This window comes from Scardinius erythrophthalmus (genome assembly GCF_964197995.2).
Source record: "Scardinius erythrophthalmus genome assembly, chromosome: 5".
Classification (NCBI taxonomy): Eukaryota; Metazoa; Chordata; class Actinopteri; order Cypriniformes; family Leuciscidae; genus Scardinius; species Scardinius erythrophthalmus.
Genome location: NC_138225.1, coordinates 2,835,822 through 2,855,571, shown reverse-complemented (window position 1 = coordinate 2,855,571; position 19,750 = coordinate 2,835,822). Strand labels below are relative to the sequence as shown.

Sequence of the window (19,750 nt, the reverse complement as noted above, 5' to 3'; positions counted from 1 at the left end):
ACTGAACTCAGAGCCGATGAAAACCCCCCGCATGTGTGTGTGTGTGTGTGTGTTTGTGTGTGTGTGTGTGTGTGTGTGTGTGTGTGTGTCGGACGGACGTAAAACACGCTCCATTAACATCTCATTAAACGTCAGGTTTTCACACAAAGAGACACAATTTCATGGGGTGGCAGCGATGCTCATGGCTGCCTCATCAATTATTACGGGTTTATATTCAGACGGATTTTACTGCTCGGGTGGTTCATGCAATGAAGAAATATTGAGGGAGTTCACTAGTGGCACAAGTTAACAAGGTCCTCATTTCTTATACGTTTTTGAGAAATGATTTTCCCAATCGGAACACTGTCAAACTTGATTCGCAAAACCAAGAGCAGGAGATTTTCCCTTTCCTTTCTCATATATACAGTCAAACTAAAAAAATTTCAGATGTAATTTTTGATATTGTTCATAAATTGATATAGTTCATTTATGTAAGTGAGGATTGCAAAATAAGTAAACTGTGACATATTATACCCAAAAATTCTTCATACAGTGACTACCAGTAACATTTATAAAAATTTGGGACCAAAATGATACAGACACTTTGAGCTGATCATGTTTTCTTCAGTGTTTTTTCTTTAATTGCTAATGCTCTTTTTACACACAGACTGAACAAAATGAAGCATTGCTTGGTCACTGGTTGAGCTAAACTGGTATTATCTAATTGTGTGATTAAATTTAACAGCTGACAGATATTCAACATAATTCATGTGTGAGACAGTCTAACAGAAGGATGGACAAAACCAGTGAAATATCAACTGAGTTCTTGTCATATTTTATTACCATTTTAGTGAATAAACTGTGATAATGTAAGAAATGTTGAAGGTGTCTGAATAAATTTTGGTTTGACTGTTAATGAGATATCCTCAGGGTTATTATCTAAATTATATCAGCAGTGACTACTTGCCAAATAATCTAAAACCAGCTGACTCATGTACCAAATGAAAATAAATAAAGTTGGATATAAAATATATCTGCATACACACAGTATTACTCACATTAAACGATCCTATATAGCACACAATGTAACTATATTATACAAAATGAGAGACAGTCTTGAGTAATGACTGTAATCTCAATCATGATCTAATTGGATTACACACATTTAATTCACTCTATACAAACACCAACACACACCCTTCACTAAACAGATCAGTGGTGTTTATTTTACTCACTGTGCCAGACCATAAATGTAATTAAGATCAATGAAAGGCCACAGCACACAGCGTAACATGTTGCATCTACATGAAATGAGTCTTCAGATCTGAGCTGCTCTCTGGCATCAAACACACTCATCCAACACGGTTAACCTACTTATATGGAGAAAACACAGACTTGTGCACAAAAACACAAATGTGTTAGCAAAAAAAGTTACAAATATTCCTCAGATACTGTAGTCAAAAATGTTATCCCTTAAAACTCATCTTTGATCATCAAAATGACATATTTAAACATTTTATCCTTGAAAAAAAATTATTCATGCGTTAAAATAGCTTGAATGTAACTCGACACCCTTGCCTCATTTAGTATGCGCGGTTCTATGAATATGCAAATGAGCCCCGCCTCCACTCACTCACTCACTCAGCTCAGAGATCCACTGGTTGACGATCACACGTTGATCTGATTGGTTACAAGGTAGTTTGTGACGTCAGAAACACCAGCGATTTCAAAGCGTGTTTTTGTGACTGTCTTTGGTTCACTGCAGTTTTAAGGAGGAAATACTCAGCAATTCTGTTGAATTTACACATGGTTTGTCTTAAAGCAGATTAAAAACACCACATAGACACATAAACAACATTAAAAGCTGGATTTTCACCACAGGGGGACTTTAACTCTTTCCTCGCCAGCATTTTTAAACATTTTCACAAAACAACATACATTGGTTTCACACAGTGCCTCCACCGGCTCCATTAAACACACTCTAGCAGATTCATGAAACCAAAACTACACAAGACAAAACCATAAAAGAGCCGCGAACTTCAGAAGCAGATCTTCTAGACACACCGTGGCTTTTTAAGCTTGAATGATCTATTGGGTCTTTGTCATGTAGAGAACGTGCGTCTGGCGCTGTCACACTGTTGTTTGGGTTGATCTCAAGCTAATATCAATAATTCAGAGCTGCTCGGTGTAACCTCGCACCAGTTTTGGGGAGGAAAGTGGGGGGAGTGACCCAGTTATGCCAAAAACAGACCCCAGCGACTCTATTAGCTCAAAATAAAACATAAGCAACACACAAAACAACAATCTCAGCGACCAACCAAATAGTTGGAATTAGGAGTCTGCAACAACAACAAATTATATCTCAATATTTTCTGTGATTCTGTAAAAAACAATATTTTGTTGAGTGTGTTTTTGTGCTCCACATCTGTATAACTTTCTTTTGTGACACACAAAACAAGACATTTTGATTCTAAATGAGGTGCAAACCACACTGGACCCTGTTTACTTTAGTTATATGGGCAAAAACACTAATACATTCTTTACTATATCTTATTTTGTGTTCCACAGAAGAAAGTCATAGAGGTTTGGTTTGGAACAACATGAGGGAGTAAATGATGACAAAATGAACATTTTTAGAGGAACTGTAGCTTTAAGAGATGTATAAATCACTAACCCTGATTTATAATAAATATTCAGCCATAGATATACACACATTTACTAGGGATGCCACCATGTCGGTATCAGCCTATATATGTTCATTTTTAATGTTATATTTATAGGCCCAATAAGAAAGTTTTGCCGATATATTAAAACCGATAAATAATGGATTATTTTCTTCAGCTCACTGTTCAACATGATGGTTTTGAATTGCTTGAAATATGATTTAAATCACTTCTAAAAAGGAAAATACAGTTCAGTGCAACATGTGCAACGCAAGTCTGTCATATAGGACACATAACATTATAATGAGAATACAACTGTAAAGGAATATTGTGAATTTTATTTATTTGTAAAGAAAGTTGGCCATAGGAGGAGTGCAAAATTACTTTTAAAACTTCAAAACTAGGTTCAGATTGGTTGTTTTAATGGTAAGACTTTTGTTTTTGCAATCAGGCTCTGAAAAATTATACATAAATTTGGATTTAGAATTAGATTTATCAGCCAATATCTCAATTATATATTATTTTCGAATATGACAAATTATCGGTTATCAATATCAGACAGAATTGTCATATCGGTGAATTGCAAAAATGTACATTAATCTACTAATTAAAAAATATTATATGTCATTGTGTCAAAGAGATCTGGGAAAAACAAAGGAAGAGGAAAACAACATCTGAAATTTAATAGAGTGCTGCAGGGATAATTTTGTAGGCCGGAAATAAGTTTAGCACTTCTGGTTCCATCGTCCTGAAGTCATGTGTTTTTTGGCTAACGCTACCGCTAACCCGGACGTCGACGTCACTTCCATGATTTGGGAAAAGTCCGTAAAAGTCCCGGCAGAAAGCGATGCATAAGGATGTAGTGTAACGACGCCAAGTTCCAGGAATGCACTAATAGTTTGTTGGTAGTACCAGTTTGCAACAATTATTAGTTAACACTTAAAAATAATAAAAAATGCATCGCTTTCTGCCAGGACTTTTACGTGCTTTTCCCAAACCACTGAAGTGACGTCGACGTCCGGGTTAGTGGTAGCATTAGCCGTCAGGCAAGTGTTATTTAAATAAACTCCTGATGTACTTACAAACTTTCCAATGCCTCGTTTTATGAGTACAGAACCTATTTGTGCTACTGTAGAAGTTTGGTCCATTCTGGGCATTATTAGTGCGGTAATTTACCAGATACAGCCTTGGATCCATTAGCGCCTGCACTAAACCATCCGGCTGATCTCTCTAAATAAGCTCTAACTTTAATAATGTTCAACCAAGGGAAAAAGGCTTCTGGGGGGGGGGTTTGGCTCGAGGTCATGGTGCAAAGGACCCTAGGTTGAAATTACTCCGAACCATCCCTTTAAGATATTTTCAAGCTTTATTCTGTGACATAAAATACATCAGCAGCTATTCTTCTGTCTAAAGCTGTGAATTTAACTTGTGTGAGAAATTGGGATATCGTATAAAACATATACGAATAAAGCAGCGTTTCCAGTACAAAAACCTCACTTTTGGTGCTCAAGTTAAAAGAAGTTCAACTTTTGAAAACCATGCCTCTATAAAAATAGATCTCTGCCTTTGTTCATATGGACATCTGCAATCTTTTTCAGCAATAGACTGCACCATTACTGATGAAAGGTCAGGGAAAAATCTGTAGATGGAAAATCTCCATATAAGTGCCTTATGTGCAATTGCTTATGATTATTTATTCAGTGGCATGAAATGGTCATAAAATTACAATAATATTGCTTAAATGAATAATTTCTGGGGCAGTATATCGCCTAACAAAAAGTACTTATCGTAACAGGCTTAGTTGTAGGCCTGTGTTTTATTGGTTGCTTGCCACCTTCTACACTCCCACTTTTCACAGCTTTAAACGTCCAATTCTTGAGTCATTTTCAAATCTGAGGTGAACGACCAGAGGTTAAACAGGAACACATGAATGGCAATGTATATTCCTCAAAATAGACACACACCACATGCCAGTGGGCTTCTTATATCCCAACAGCTGCACTGAATACCTATAATACCATAGTATTCTCAAGGCTATTTAACCCCTTAACTGCCACCCTTTTTGAGCATAGACGTGAACATGCACTATCCAAACTTAAATGGTTGTAATTCATGAATGCTTTGGAATATATAGACCAAGACTGGACTCTTTTTAAAGAAGACACTCTGCAGATTATTGCTGAAGTGAAAGCACTTCAAGAAATGAGAGTTAAAAACTTATAGAAGTCCAAATGTACTGTACTGTACTAAACATTTTTATTCAAAATATGTATTTTACTAAATAATTTTACTCTGAAATTGCTATAAAATCAAAATCATATGTCTCACCAAGTTGTGTTCCAAATTTGAAGTTGATATCACAAAAATGTAAATTTTGTGTAGGCGTAATACCAAAAATAGCCACCAGGTGAAACTCATATTCCATTGCATTTTGATGAGTTGTCCTGCTGTAACAAATTAATATTTATGTCACAACTTAACTTCTATCACAAGACAGTCACCAAATATGGAACCTTGAGTCTCAGACCTTTCCAATGATATGCGTTTTATTAAAATTAGAAAAAATTTATCAAAATAATTCAAATAAATGTTGGTAATATGCAACATGACACCGCACACTAGGGGGAGGAGCCTGCTAAAAAGGATTTAAAATACGGTTTCAATGGTAAGGCAAAGTCCAATCTCAAAACTGTTTTCACAGAATAAATTTTGAGATTTTACTATTTCAAAATGATACCTAATTTATGATGATTATTAAAATACGTGATAGGGAAAAAAGCAATAAAAAAGCATGCCAAGAGCAGTTAAGGGGTTAATAACTTTCTTAAATAAATCAGGTTATAAAAATAATGCTGTGCTGTACATGTCATTAAAGCTAAATATAAAAAAACAATAAAAATGACAAAAGCACATAACAAATTTACTAAAATAAAAATAAAAATGACTAAATACTATAAATTAAACTAAAATAACAGCTACGAAATTACAGCTTTTTACCCACAAACTGTATATGTTTACATATATAATAGTTACACTTGTTTATTAGACCTGTTTTTTTTTTGTTTTTTTTTTACTGACTGGCCAATAAATATCTGATTTGTGTGATTGTACGGTTGCAATCCAATGGCAACATCAAGACCCTCGACCTGAAATGTGCACATAACCATCATTATACCAGCAGACAACAAATGCATTGGGCTAAATCATTGTTACGTAGTCTGTGAGTGAGGTAATAAAGCCAACTGAGTAAAACCCTCTTTTAAACAGAATTAAATCTGGGAAAAATAGAACTAAAACCCCATAATCCAGAGCTTAAACATCATAAGAGCCCTTGCAAAACTGTTCAGAAGCCTACATAAACAACGCCAATGTCCAGAAGTTCAACTTTAAGCCACTAACTGTTCAGGGCACTAAAAACGTCTGAACAATCACAACATTGTGACACAGGTTCAGTCTGCTGTTTCACAGTGGCAGTAGACGGCTATTTTCTGCGCTTGTTCTGTACTTGTGAATTATTCATACCGCAGTATCAGCGCAGGAGGGGGTCTCTGTGTCTGTCATTTGTTCGCTCTCTCCTTATGGTTTGCATCGCACAATAAATCTAGACAAAAAAGGATGTCAAGAGAAAGCCTGGCCTGAAAGTTTTAGTAAATCGTGTCATCCCTTAAAATTCATCTTTAATCATCAAAATTACATATCAAAAAATGTTTTCCTTGAAACAAAATTTCTTCATGTCTTAAAATATCTTGAATGTAACTCGACACCCTTGCCTCATTTAGTATATGCGGTGCTATGAATATGCAAATGAGCCCCGCCTCCACTCACTCACTCAGCTCAGAGATCCACTGGTTGATCACACGTTGATCTGATTGGTTACAAGGTAGTTTGTGACGTCAGAAACACCAGCGATTTCAAAGCGTGTGTTTGAGACTGTCTTTGGTTCACTGCAGTTTTAAGGAGGAAATACTCAGCAATGGTGTCGACTTATGAATTTACACATGCTTTGTCTTAAAGCGTATTAAAAACACCACATAGACACATAAACAACATTAAAAGCTGGATTTTCACCACAGGGGGACTTTAATGACTAAAGTTTGAAGGTTTTGAAGGTAATACAGTCTATCAGAAAACAGATAGCTAGTGTTTTAATGGTAGATAGGGAACATTTTTCTAACTGATTGCATTCACAGTCACAATCGATCACATCTAAAGAAAGATAAAGACTCAGCAGCTCTTCAGAAATGTGCCTTTCTACACTGATCTAATCCCAGATTCTGCCAGCAAGATCCAAACTGCACCAATAACAGTTTATTCTGTTTACAGGAAGTGTGAAAATCTGTTGCTCTGATAAACCTATACAAATGCACAATATAATTCAATTAGTTGTGTAGAAATGCAATACACTTCTGTTTAAAAGTTTGTGGTTAGTGAGATTTGAAAATCAATATTTTATTCAACAAGGATGCATTCAATTGATCAAAAGTGACAGTAAAGACATTTATAAATGTTACAAAAGATTTCTATTTCTAACTTTACAAAATGTACTTTTTTTTCTATTCATCAAAGAATCCTGAAAAGACCACGCATCACGGTTTCCACAAAAATATGAAGCAGCAAAACTGTTTTCAACACTGATAATAATCAGAAAAGTTTCTTGTGCATCAAATCAGCATACTAGAATGATTTGGAGTAAATATACAAATTGATTACATATTCACATAGAAAACAGCTGTTTTAAATTGTAATAATATTTCAAACTGTTTTTACTGTATTTTTTGATCAAATAAATAGCCTTGGTGAACATAACACTTTCTATGAAATCTTACCAACATCAACATTTTGAACCAATATAATATTGAAAATAGCTGGATACATGACAAGCTTGGTCAACTGAACAAATCCCATGTTTATCCTGGAACCAAGCAAGTAAAGCCAGAAACTTCTACACAAGTATGCTAATACTGGCTTTTTCAATCCCTGCTCTATATGAATTGATTTTCCATATTCCAGTTGACCTGAAGGAGAAAACTGACAGCAATGCTGAAAATGCAAAACATCCTTGCACTGAGTAACAAATGATATGCATTAATGCATTTATGCCTTTAGCAGATTCTTTTATCCGAAGCGATTTAGGAACAAAAGCAATTGATCAAAGAGCCAACAATTTCCCCAATATATAATACCAGGCTTATTAGACAATTAGATTAAGAATAGTGATGCACGAAATATCGGCCTCCATATCAGTAGCGGCCGATATATGATCATATTTAATGTCATCGTTATCGGCCCGATAAGAAATATCTCGCAATGCATTAATAAATACTGTATTATTTCCTCCAGCTGAGACTCTTCAGATGCACACCGTTCAACATGATGGGTTTAAATTGCTTGAAATATGATTGGAATCACTTCAAAAAAGTAAAACACAGTAGAGTGCATATAGGCTACATAAAATGATCATGAGAACATTATAGTTGTGTGCTTGGGACTTGGCTATTTTGTAATCAGACTCTCCAAAATTATATTAAAAGTTGGATTTAGATTTATCGGCCAATATATCAGTTATCGGCTTTCAAATATAAAGAATTATCGGTTATCATATCTGCCAAAATGTTCATATTTTCTCCCTAATTTGCATCCCTTATTAAGAAGCAAGCTAAAGAAAAGGTAGAGGAAACAACACAAACAATGCTATAAAACAAGGTTCTTACCGAATCATCCATGTTGTTCTCTGAACATCTGGATGTCGAGCTCTTCTCCGATCCCTCATCAGATGAACACGGCTCGGGTAAATCCTCCAGCAGGAGATCTGAAGATGAGCTGAGAGGAGGCGTTGCACTGTCCAGCTTGTTCTTCTTCTTCATTCGTTGAGGAGATTCACTTCGGGATGGAGAGCGGGAGCAGAGGAGTGTGAGATTTCCTTCCTCGACTCCACTGTTTGACCTCGGACTGGATGGTTTTGTGACGCACTCTTGCTGGTCGTTATGGTGTCGCCCTCTCTGAGTGAGGAAAACGAGATTCTAATGATGAATTTAAGGAAAACATTTTTAACAGATCAAAACCATAAGGGCTAGTGTGAATCACAATATGCTCGCACACTCACTCGCACTCACACACTCGCTCGCACACTCACTTGCTCACACACTCACTCGCACGCTCACTCACTCGCACGCTCACTCACTCACTCACTCACTCGCACACTCACTCGCACACTCACTCACACTCACACACACACACTCACTCGCTCGCACACTCACTCGCACGCTCACTCACTCGCACGCTCACTCACTCGCACGCACTCACTCGCTCGCACACACACACACTCACTCACACACACACTCACTCACTCACTCACTCACTCACTCACTCACTCACTCACTCACTCACTCACTCACTCACTCACACACACACACACACACTCAATCACACACTCAATCACACACTCAATCACACACTCACTCACACACTCACTCACACACTCACTCACACACTCACTCACACACACGCTCACACACACGCTCACTCGCACGCTCACTCGCACGCTCACACACTCACTCACACACTCACTCACACACTCACTCACACACTCACTCACACACTCACTCACACACTCACTCACACACTCACTCACACACTCACTCACACACTCACTCACACACACACACTCACTCACTCACACACTCACTCACACACTCACTCACACACTCACTCACACACTCACTCACACACTCACTCACACACTCACTCACTCACACACTCACTCACTCACTCACACACTCACTCACACACTCACTCACACACTCACTCACACACTCACTCACACACTCACTCACACACTCACTCACACACTCACTCACTCACACACTCACTCACTCACACACTCACTCACTCACACACTCACACACTCACTCACACACTCACTCACACACTCACTCACACACTCACTCACACACTCACACACTCACTCACTCACTCACTCACTCACTCACTCACTCACTCACTCACTCACTCACTCACACTCACACACACTCACACACACACTCACTCACACACTCACTCACACACTCACTCACACACTCACTCACTCACACACTCACTCACACACTCACTCACACACTCACACACACACTCACTCACACACTCACTCACTCACCCACTCACACACTCACACACTCACACACTCACTCACTCACTCACTCACTCACACACTCACTCACACACTCACTCACACACTCACTCACACACACACTCACTCACACACTCACTCACACACTCACTCACTCACACACTCACTCACACACTCACTCACACACTCACTCACACTCACTCACTCACTCGCGCACTCACTCGCGCACTGACCGCACTCACTCGCGCACTCACTCGCACACACACACTCGCACGCACACACTCGCACGCACACACACACTCACTCACTCACTCACTCACTCACTCACTCACTCACACACTCACACACACACACACTCGCACACTCACTCACTCACTCACTCACTCACTCACACACACACACACACACACACTCACTCACTCACTCACTCACACACACACACACACACACACTCACTCACTCACTCACTCACTCACTCACTCACACACTCACTCGCGCACTCACTCGCGCACTCGCTCGCGCACTGACCGCACTCACTCGCGCACTCACTCGCACGCACACACTCGCACGCACACACACACTCACTCACTCACTCACACACTCACACACTCACACACTCACACACACACACACTCACTCACTCACTCACTCACAGTAAAAGCTAGTTCTCTGTGTTGGTGGTGGTCCTGGGTTGAGGGTCTGCTGTGGGCTTCCAGAAGGTGACAGAGGAAGACGCTCTTCTCTAGATCCACTTCCTGTTGAAGGTGCTGGAGTAAATGGACGTGCTTCCCATCAGCCTGCGCGAGCAGCGTCTTCAGCAGCTCCTCGAGTCTGAGATACACCTCACCGTTACCTTCAAAAGAGTTCCCTTTTAAAAGCTTGAAGTTTGAAGGTTTTCAGTTTTAATTATTTTAAGTTTCAGTTCAGTAGTTTTAAAAGTTTGAAATAGTTGGACCACTTGGGGTGGTTGCTAAGTTGTTGCTATGCGGTTGCTAGGCTATTCTGGGTGGTTGCTGAGTTGTTGCTAGGGTATTTTGGGTGGTTGCTATGGTGTTGCTAGGGTACTCGGGCTGGTCGCTAGGATGTTGCAATGCAGTTGCTAGAGTACTCTGAGTGGTTGCTAGGGTGTTACTATATGGTTGCTAGGGTACACAGGTGGTTGTCAGGGTGGTTGCTATGCGGTTGCTAGGTTGTTACCTTTCAGTTTTAATTATTTTAAGTTTCAGTTCAGTAGTTTTAAAAGTTTGAAATAGTTGGACCACTTGGGGTGGTTGCTAAGTTGTTGCTATGCGGTTGCTAGGCTATTCTGGGTGGTTGCTGAGTTGTTGCTAGGGTATTTTGGGTGGTTGCTATGGTGTTGCTAGGGTACTCGGGCTGGTCGCTAGGATGTTGCAATGCAGTTGCTAGAGTACTCTGAGTGGTTGCTAGGGTGTTACTATATGGTTGCTAGGGTACACAGGTGGTTGTCAGGGTGGTTGCTATGCGGTTGCTAGGTTGTTACCTTGTCACCATTACCTTTACATCCAGGTTTGAGTCCTTGTACCCCGGTGGTTCTGCCGATTCCAGCAATCTCATCAGCCAGTTGACGCTTAACTTCTTGCGTTTGTCTGAGCGTTAAATTCTCCGTATGTTTCTCGTCCCGGCTCCGCCAGCGCAACAGACGACGAACCTCCGCCGCGCGCTCTCGTCCCAGGGTTTCCCGCTGTCGTAGCAGCTCCAGCGTCTTCTGCTGCTCGAGTCGAAACGTCAGATCCCTCAGCGCTCGCTCCTGCTCCTCACGGGCCTCGTCCCGATGCCTACGCAGCTCCAGGGAGAAGCGCCGGTGAGCCTGATGGTTTCGACTGCGCTCCACTTCTAACGAGACTCGGAGACGCTCCACATCTCGTCTCAGATCAGGACCGGAGTCACGCTTGGACCTAATGCAGGACGGGCCTTTCTTGGAGGAGAGAATCGGAGAGTCATCACAGTGTTCGTCCATGATGCCGTTAATGGAGGCCACACACAAGTCAACTCAGGTCCGACAGAAAGCATGCAGATGCAGGATGAGAATGATGATGTTACACAGATGACAGCATGCATCGCACACACAAGTCAACATGCCTACTGAAAAGAGCAGAGATGAAAGATGATTATCAGCATGCCAACAGAAAGATTCAGAACTTATGTAAAGTGCCCCTATTGTGTTCTTTTAAAGGCTCCTAATTTACAATAGGTTTACATGCATCTAATGCATCTAATTTTCTCAGAACATGTATTCAGCATCAGCTCTTTTCTCACAGTGTCTGAAACGGTTCGATAAAGGATTCTGCGTCCCTAAACTCCGCCTTTCTGAGAGCCTGCTCTGCTCTGATTGGTCAGAAGGCTCAGTCTGTTGTGACTGGTCAACCGCTTACCGCTTAAAGTTTGGTCAGAAACCAAACGGCATTACCGTACCTGAACGATGGCTTGGGTTTTACCGTATTAATCTCATCAAAGTGATTTACTTTGGTCTTCTCGACATGAACAACACAAACCAAACTCTTCCAGTCTCAGATACAACTACAGTGTTTGAGGGCGGGGCAAAGAAATGCTGATCAGCCAATGAGAGCACAGACTGGCATTATGCAAATTTGTTACATTGTTACATAGGTCCGTGCAAGACTGGAATTGCTGACGACTCGTTTCAGCAGTTCAGAATCGTTTCTTTCTTTTGGGAGACAAAAACTCTATTTATCGTTTGATCTCTGAAGCTTTGCAGAGCTTTTACATTCACAAACAGCTGTATTACACAGCATGAAAGAGAATACCCGAAAAAGCATAACAGAAGCACTTTAAGAAAGAAAACTTATGATCACATGCACAAACAAACTGATGCACAATGCAATGAGTCACTGATTAGCTCAGTGGACGATTTACTAATATATATATATATATATATATATATATATATATATATATATATATATATATATATATATATATATATATATATATATATAAACCTTAAGTTGACAGAGATTGTTTATATCGGGGATTGTGATCTGGCAGAACCTGATGTAAACCAGGTTGGATTTGTTTGGTTTTGTCTGAACTCAAGAGTTTGTTCAACTAGCTTCATGTAACAGGCCACAGTAAATACTGCACTAGTTTAAACAAACTAAACTAAACAAGCCTAAAATTAACAATAAAAACTCTGACAGTCAAATGTTTGGACACACCCATTCGATTACAATTAATTTCCAAATTTTATAATAATAATAGTAAGCTATATACAATAATACAAATGGGAATGATGTAGTCATGTGATGAATGACAATTTACAGACATTTTATTTGTGCACATGTATTATTTTCAGCAGAATTTATATGTCTACAAACCTACTTCAAACATTTAAGCATAAACCTTTAGATTAAATGGCATTTAAATTGATGATAAACAATTGTCTAACAAGTGTCTCAAAACTTGACTGATGGTGTGTATATAAATGCCTGTTAAAAAATATCATGTAAATATATTTGTTGTCATTAGGCATATTCGAAGATAGCTGGCAACTTATTTTATTTTACACACAGAATAATATTTTCACGAATCGGTTTAACTGTGATATGCATGCTGGATCTCAACTATGCATCAGAAAAAAAAACATCAAAACCTCTTTGTCACTCAGAAATATGCAGAGGAAACTGTTAGAATGTTAAAGGATGTTTAAGACACACACACAATGACACACAGATACAATGAAGCACAATGAAGCACAGCCACAGTGATACAAACACGGCGACACAATGACACAAACATACAGAACGCGATGAAACACAAACACACATGTGTCAGTGTAAAATTATTGTAACAATGTAAAAGTCTCGCGAGCGGTTTCTCTCCTCAGACGCGTGTCATTATCCGCAGAGACTTTAATGAACGCAGGATATAAACACACTGACCTTTCTCCGCATGAAAACTTCAAGATGGGCTTCATATATTCCTCTAGTTCCACTGGAAACCCGTGAAAGACGCGTTTAAACGGGCGTTAATCCTCGCGTAACCGCGTCAGCGCGATGTTTGTCGTTGTGCGTCGCGTCTTAAACACCAGTTGCTTCAGTGAGTCAGTGTCCGGCTATTGATGATCTGGACATCGCAGATTCTCTGAGGACACAGCGACCATTGCTGGACACTCGGCGACACTACAACACTCTCATTCTGCTCAATTACTTATATGAGCTCATTGTTTCTGCCTTAAATTATTACCTTGTTTAAATTAATACGATTTAGCTAACTGTGATTTTGTATATTTACCTTTTTTAAATTCATAACTTAGACAGTTACCTGTGATATCAGATCACTCTAAATTGTAATGTGGACTCATGCATTTTCTGTAAAGCTGCTCTGAAACGATGGGTATTGTGAAAAGCGCTATACAAATAAATGTGAATTGAATTTAATTGAACTTATTATTATTTACATGGGTGATTATTTATTTTTATTAGGGGCACTTTTATGTAATCCCTTTATAATCATAACTTTAAACTTTTTAGTGTTGTTAAGTGTAACTTTCCTAATTTTTAGGTGTTTTAAATGGTGATATTTGCCAGAATTTCTCTATTTTTGGGCTTGTCCTCCATATATACTGTATATTTAGTAACAACTTACAATAAGGTTTCATTAGTTAACATTATTTAACATGGACTAAGAATTAACCATACTTATACAGCATTTAATAATCTTAATTAAAGTTAATTTCAATATTTACTAATACATTATTAAAATCAAATGTTGTATTTGTTAACATTAGTTAAAGCATTGTGAACTAACATGAAAAAACAATGAATAGCTGGATTTTTATTAACTAGCATAAACAAAGATTAATAAATGCTTTAACAAATGTATTGCTCATGGTTAGTTCATGTTATACATTAACTAACAAATTAGACCTTATTGTAAAGTGTTAACATATATTTTAACATTAAAATCAGTAATATTTTGCTTTGCACTTTTTCCTAATATTTTAACCCTTTCACGCATAGTGGTCACTACAGTGGACAGCTATTAAAAATGCATTTTCTTGAATTTGCACGGGTTTTTATGGCAAAGTTGCACATCAATCTCTTCATTGGACCCTTGTGCATCATCCTATAAATTGCAACCAAGTGGCAAGCCTTTGTGTTTCGATTTTTTCCCCCTCCAAACTAAGATGGCCAAGGGTCAGTCAGACATGCCAAGTTGCTCTAGAATATCCACCCATTCCTCCTAATCTAGGAGACTCTTGTAGATAAAAAAAATATTGCAGCATCAAGCAATATCTAATGAGTCATATCACAGTAAAATTTTTCAAGTTTTGATTTTAGATTGAGAGAAAACTCTGATTAATCACATGTCCACTGTAGTGGACGTCATGCATCAACTGCTATTTCAGCTACAATTCAGAATTATAATGTGAATATTGTTTTTGAAATTTAAAACTTAAAAACTTAATCTGCAGTGACTTTTTTACTGTAAATAAATGTACTTGTATTATTAGAAAGTAATTTTCATTGACATTGAAAAAAGTCATGTGATTACATATGTATGACACTTGTAATGCATTACTTTATTTGTTAGATCAAAAAGTAATCTGATTTCATAATGCACGTTATTGTAATGTGTTTTTTTTTGTGTCAGTGATTTACTTTGGTCTTCTCGACATGAACAACACAAACCAAACTCTTCCAGTCTCAGATACAACTACAGTGTTTGAGGGCGGGGCAAAGAAATGCTGATCAGCCAATGAGAGCACAGACTGGCATTATGCAAATTTGTTACATTGTTACATAGGTCCGTGCAAGACTGGAATTGCTGACGACTCGTTTCAGCAGTTCAGAATCGTTTCTTTCTTTTGGGAGACAAAAACTCTATTTATCGTTTGATCTCTGAAGCTTTGCAGAGCTTTTACATTCACAAACAGCTGTATTACACAGCATGAAAGAGAATACCCGAAAAAGCATAACAGAAGCACTTTAAGAAAGAAAACTTATGATCACATGCACAAACAAACTGATGCACAATGCAATGAGTCACTGATTAGCTCAGTGGACGATTTACTAATATATATATATATATATATATATATATATATATATATATATATATATATATATAAACCTTAAGTTGACAGAGATTGTTTATATCGGGGATTGTGATCTGGCAGAACCTGATGTAAACCAGGTTGGATTTGTTTGGTTTTGTCTGAACTCAAGAGTTTGTTCAACTAGCTTCATGTAACAGGCCACAGTAAATACTGCACTAGTTTAAACAAACTAAACTAAACAAGCCTAAAATTAACAATAAAAACTCTGACAGTCAAATGTTTGGACACACCCATTCGATTACAATTAATTTCCAAATTTTATAATAATAATAGTAAGCTATATACAATAATACAAATGGGAATGATGTAGTCATGTGATGAATGACAATTTACAGACATTTTATTTGTGCACATGTATTATTTTCAGCAGAATTTATATGTCTACAAACCTACTTCAAACATTTAAGCATAAACCTTTAGATTAAATGGCATTTAAATTGATGATAAACAATTGTCTAACAAGTGTCTCAAAACTTGACTGATGGTGTGTATATAAATGCCTGTTAAAAAATATCATGTAAATATATTTGTTGTCATTAGGCATATTCGAAGATAGCTGGCAACTTATTTTATTTTACACACAGAATAATATTTTCACGAATCGGTTTAACTGTGATATGCATGCTGGATCTCAACTATGCATCAGAAAAAAAAACATCAAAACCTCTTTGTCACTCAGAAATATGCAGAGGAAACTGTTAGAATGTTAAAGGATGTTTAAGACACACACACAATGACACACAGATACAATGAAGCACAATGAAGCACAGCCACAGTGATACAAACACGGCGACACAATGACACAAACATACAAAAAGTAATCTGATTTCATAATGCACGTTATTGTAATGTGTTTTTTTTTACTCATAACATCAAAAAGTAATCTGATTACGTAATGCATGTTACTTGTAATGTGTTTCTTTACTCATAACATCAAAAAGTAATCTGATTACATAATGCATGTTACTTGTAATGCGTTTCCTTACTCATAACATCAAAAAGTAATCTGATTATGTAATATGCATTATTGTAATGCGTTTCTTTACTCATAACATCACAAAGTAATCTGATTACGTAATGCATGTTACTTGTAATGTGTTTCTTTACTCATAACATCAAAAAGTAATCTGATTACATAATGCATGTTACTTGTAATGCGTTTCTTTACTCATAACATCACAAAGTAATCTGATTACGTAATGCATGTTACTTGTAATGCGTTTCTTTACTTGTTACATAAAAAAGTAATCTGATTAGGTAATGCACATTACTTGTAGTTAATTACCTGTTAGATCAAAAAGTAATCTGATTAGGTAATGCATGTTACTTGTAACACATTACTTTACTTGTAACATCAAAAAAGTAATCTGATTAGGTAATGCATGTTAGTTGTAGTGCGTTACCCTCAACACTGATCATTTCAGATGAGATTGAAAAAACGTATCGCTAGGTTTTCTCAGAGGAGGGCTATGATAGAAATGTGCATGTCCATCTTGAACATAATCAGAATTATCAGCTAATAAGGGTAAATCTCCATACTCTGGTGCACTGGAGGGAGCATCTGAGTGGTTTCCACAGTTGTACCTTGACAGACTGTAGAAAATTCTGATGGAATCACGTCCTCATGTTCTGATATCAAAGATACGCGAAGTGCAACTTGTATGAAGCTGTATGAAGCCTTTGCAATATTTTGCATTTATATTTTTTGTATATATTTTATAGTTTTCACATGATTTGATATAATTGTATTGATTAGTTCGTTAAATTCACATACTTTATGTGTTTGATTATTGTCTTATATTAAATCTAGTATATCTTAAGTTTAAACCAAACGCATGCTGTCCACTCAAGTGGACATCTGAAGATCTCTTTGAAAAATTTGTAAAAAAATAAAATAAAAATCAATTCTTGTTTTTCATGCCCTAAGAGCAATAAAAACACATAGGAAAAAAAATCCTGACTGAGGATATCATAATTCATGCATTAAAGGGTTAAATTATTTGGTACTTATGTGCACAATTTGTATTTTAATAACTAGAAATAGTTTTTCCAAAAAAGTCTATGGGTCTATAGATTAGAAATGTCATTAATTTGAGTTGAATGTTTCATTCAAATGTTATCCATTTTAGAGCTTGTTACTAGTCACATTCAGCTTGTTACTAGTCGAATAGAATAGAATAGAATAGAATAGAATAGAATAGAATAGAATAGAATAGAATAGAATAGAATAGAATAGAATAGAATAGAATAGAATAGAATAGAATAGAATAGAATAGAATAGAATAGAATAGAATGCCTTTATTGTCATTGCAAGTACAACGAAATTAGAAAGTGCTTGCCTTGGTGCCTGAAAAAAAAAAAAAACATACATATACAACAAAAACATATATTACATACCACACACATATTAAACATATAGTACAAAAAGTAAGCAGTTGATGTAGTCAAGTATTTATACATATTGCACTAATGAAGAAATACATTTCACTAAAACGGCTCATTGCAGAGTGAAAATAGTTAAATAGTTTTCATTGCATTAAATGTCTACAAATTTATAAAATTGATCTGAGACCGGGTAAAAAAATAATTCGTAGACACACAAGTTCTCATTGACATTTTGCAACATTTATGACGTAACGAAGACTCGTTTACTGAAATCACATGACTACATCAGGCATTGTGGTCATGTCTAGGCGTAGGTTTCGACGTGTTTTGACCCAATTGCTGAATTGCACCCTATTGGATGAGAACCGAACTGAGCTGGACGATGACATCACTGTTTTTTGCAGAACTGCTTTATAGATGAACTGAAATCATTTCATAATAATGAACTTTACACAGTTGAACTGAATCAACACTGAACTGATTTCAACTGAATAAGGACTTTACTATTGTCTATTTAGAGCTGCTTTACAGTGGAATTCATTGTTACCATGGAAAAATAAGAGTATATACAAGCAAATAAGAATGCCATAAGCACCAATTACAATGAGAAATGTGTCATTGGAATCTTTGGAATAAGCTGTAGCCATTACTTCCTGCTTACGGGAAGTAAACAGGAAGAGAGAAGGGAAAAAGAATAGAAAATAGAACAAAATTACCCCATTAGATGCAACAATCTATTTGTGGCATTTTAAAGCTCCAGTTCATAATGAAGTTTAACAAAACATAGAAAATATTTACACAAATAACACATGATCTCTTCAAACTGTCAGCAAAACACTTCTCACATAGCCAAGTGCATATATTTGTTTACACAGTGCTCGTATTTTTGTGTGGTTTTGATACTTCACTCTCAGTAATAAAGCCCAGAAGCTACAACATGATCTTTAAAAACTAGAGCAGCTTCAATTATCGGTATTAATTCAGAGAAGTTCACATTCACCGACTCCAACGAAACCTTCAGGCTGTGATCTCTCACATAAGACACTCGAGTCCGTCCCTTTCTAATTCGCTTCTTTATGTTCATGAACTGCAGAATAAGTTGCCGCTCTTGTGTTCTTTCCGGAAACACAAGCATCAGGTCATCCATGCATCTGGTACATAATAGTATCAAAGGTGTATTTGATATGCCGTGCAAAAGAAATATATGATATCATATTTAAGGTTAACAGGGAAAAATAGAAGATTGGCCTACTATTTAAAAATATATATATTATGTGAAACAGTATCATTATTGATATACATTACAGTAGTATGCTACATTGTCGTAACAGAACTTTATGTTGCATGTTTAATTCAACGTCCAGATATCTCCTAAGAAAAAAGTTAGCATTTCTAATAAAATAAAATTCTGATTCAATTCTGTACATTTTTCCACATAAAAACTGCTATACCATAGATTCTGGTTCTTAACATGCTTTTCTTTTGGGATCTTTTTTT

At 37.0% G+C, this 19,750-nt stretch overlaps 2 protein-coding genes across 4 annotated transcripts in view; both read right to left on the bottom strand.

Moving 5' to 3' along the window:
- The window catches only part of LOC308690281 (RIMS-binding protein 2-like), a 128,981-nt gene extending 120,359 nt beyond the window's left edge, over positions 1 to 8,622 (bottom strand). For all 3 annotated transcript variants that reach the window (XM_081364667.1, XM_081364668.1, XM_081364669.1), the window contains exon 1: positions 8,354 to 8,622. In XM_081364667.1, coding sequence (XP_081220793.1) covers positions 8,354 to 8,506 — 153 coding nt within the window. In that variant the 5' untranslated portion in view covers positions 8,507 to 8,622. The remainder of the gene's footprint in view (positions 1 to 8,353) is intronic.
- Positions 8,623 to 10,447: 1,825 nt separating this feature from the next.
- LOC308690282 (uncharacterized protein) lies at positions 10,448 to 13,816 on the bottom strand. The gene is made up of 3 exons (XM_081364670.1): positions 13,689 to 13,816; positions 11,270 to 11,704; positions 10,448 to 10,621 (listed from the first exon to the last, which is right to left on the bottom strand). The coding sequence occupies exons 1-3, from the start codon at positions 13,698 to 13,700 to the stop codon at positions 10,583 to 10,585; spliced, it is 486 nt and encodes a 161-aa protein (XP_081220796.1). The 5' UTR covers positions 13,701 to 13,816; the 3' UTR covers positions 10,448 to 10,582.
- Between the last annotated feature and the right edge of the window lie 5,934 nt (positions 13,817 to 19,750).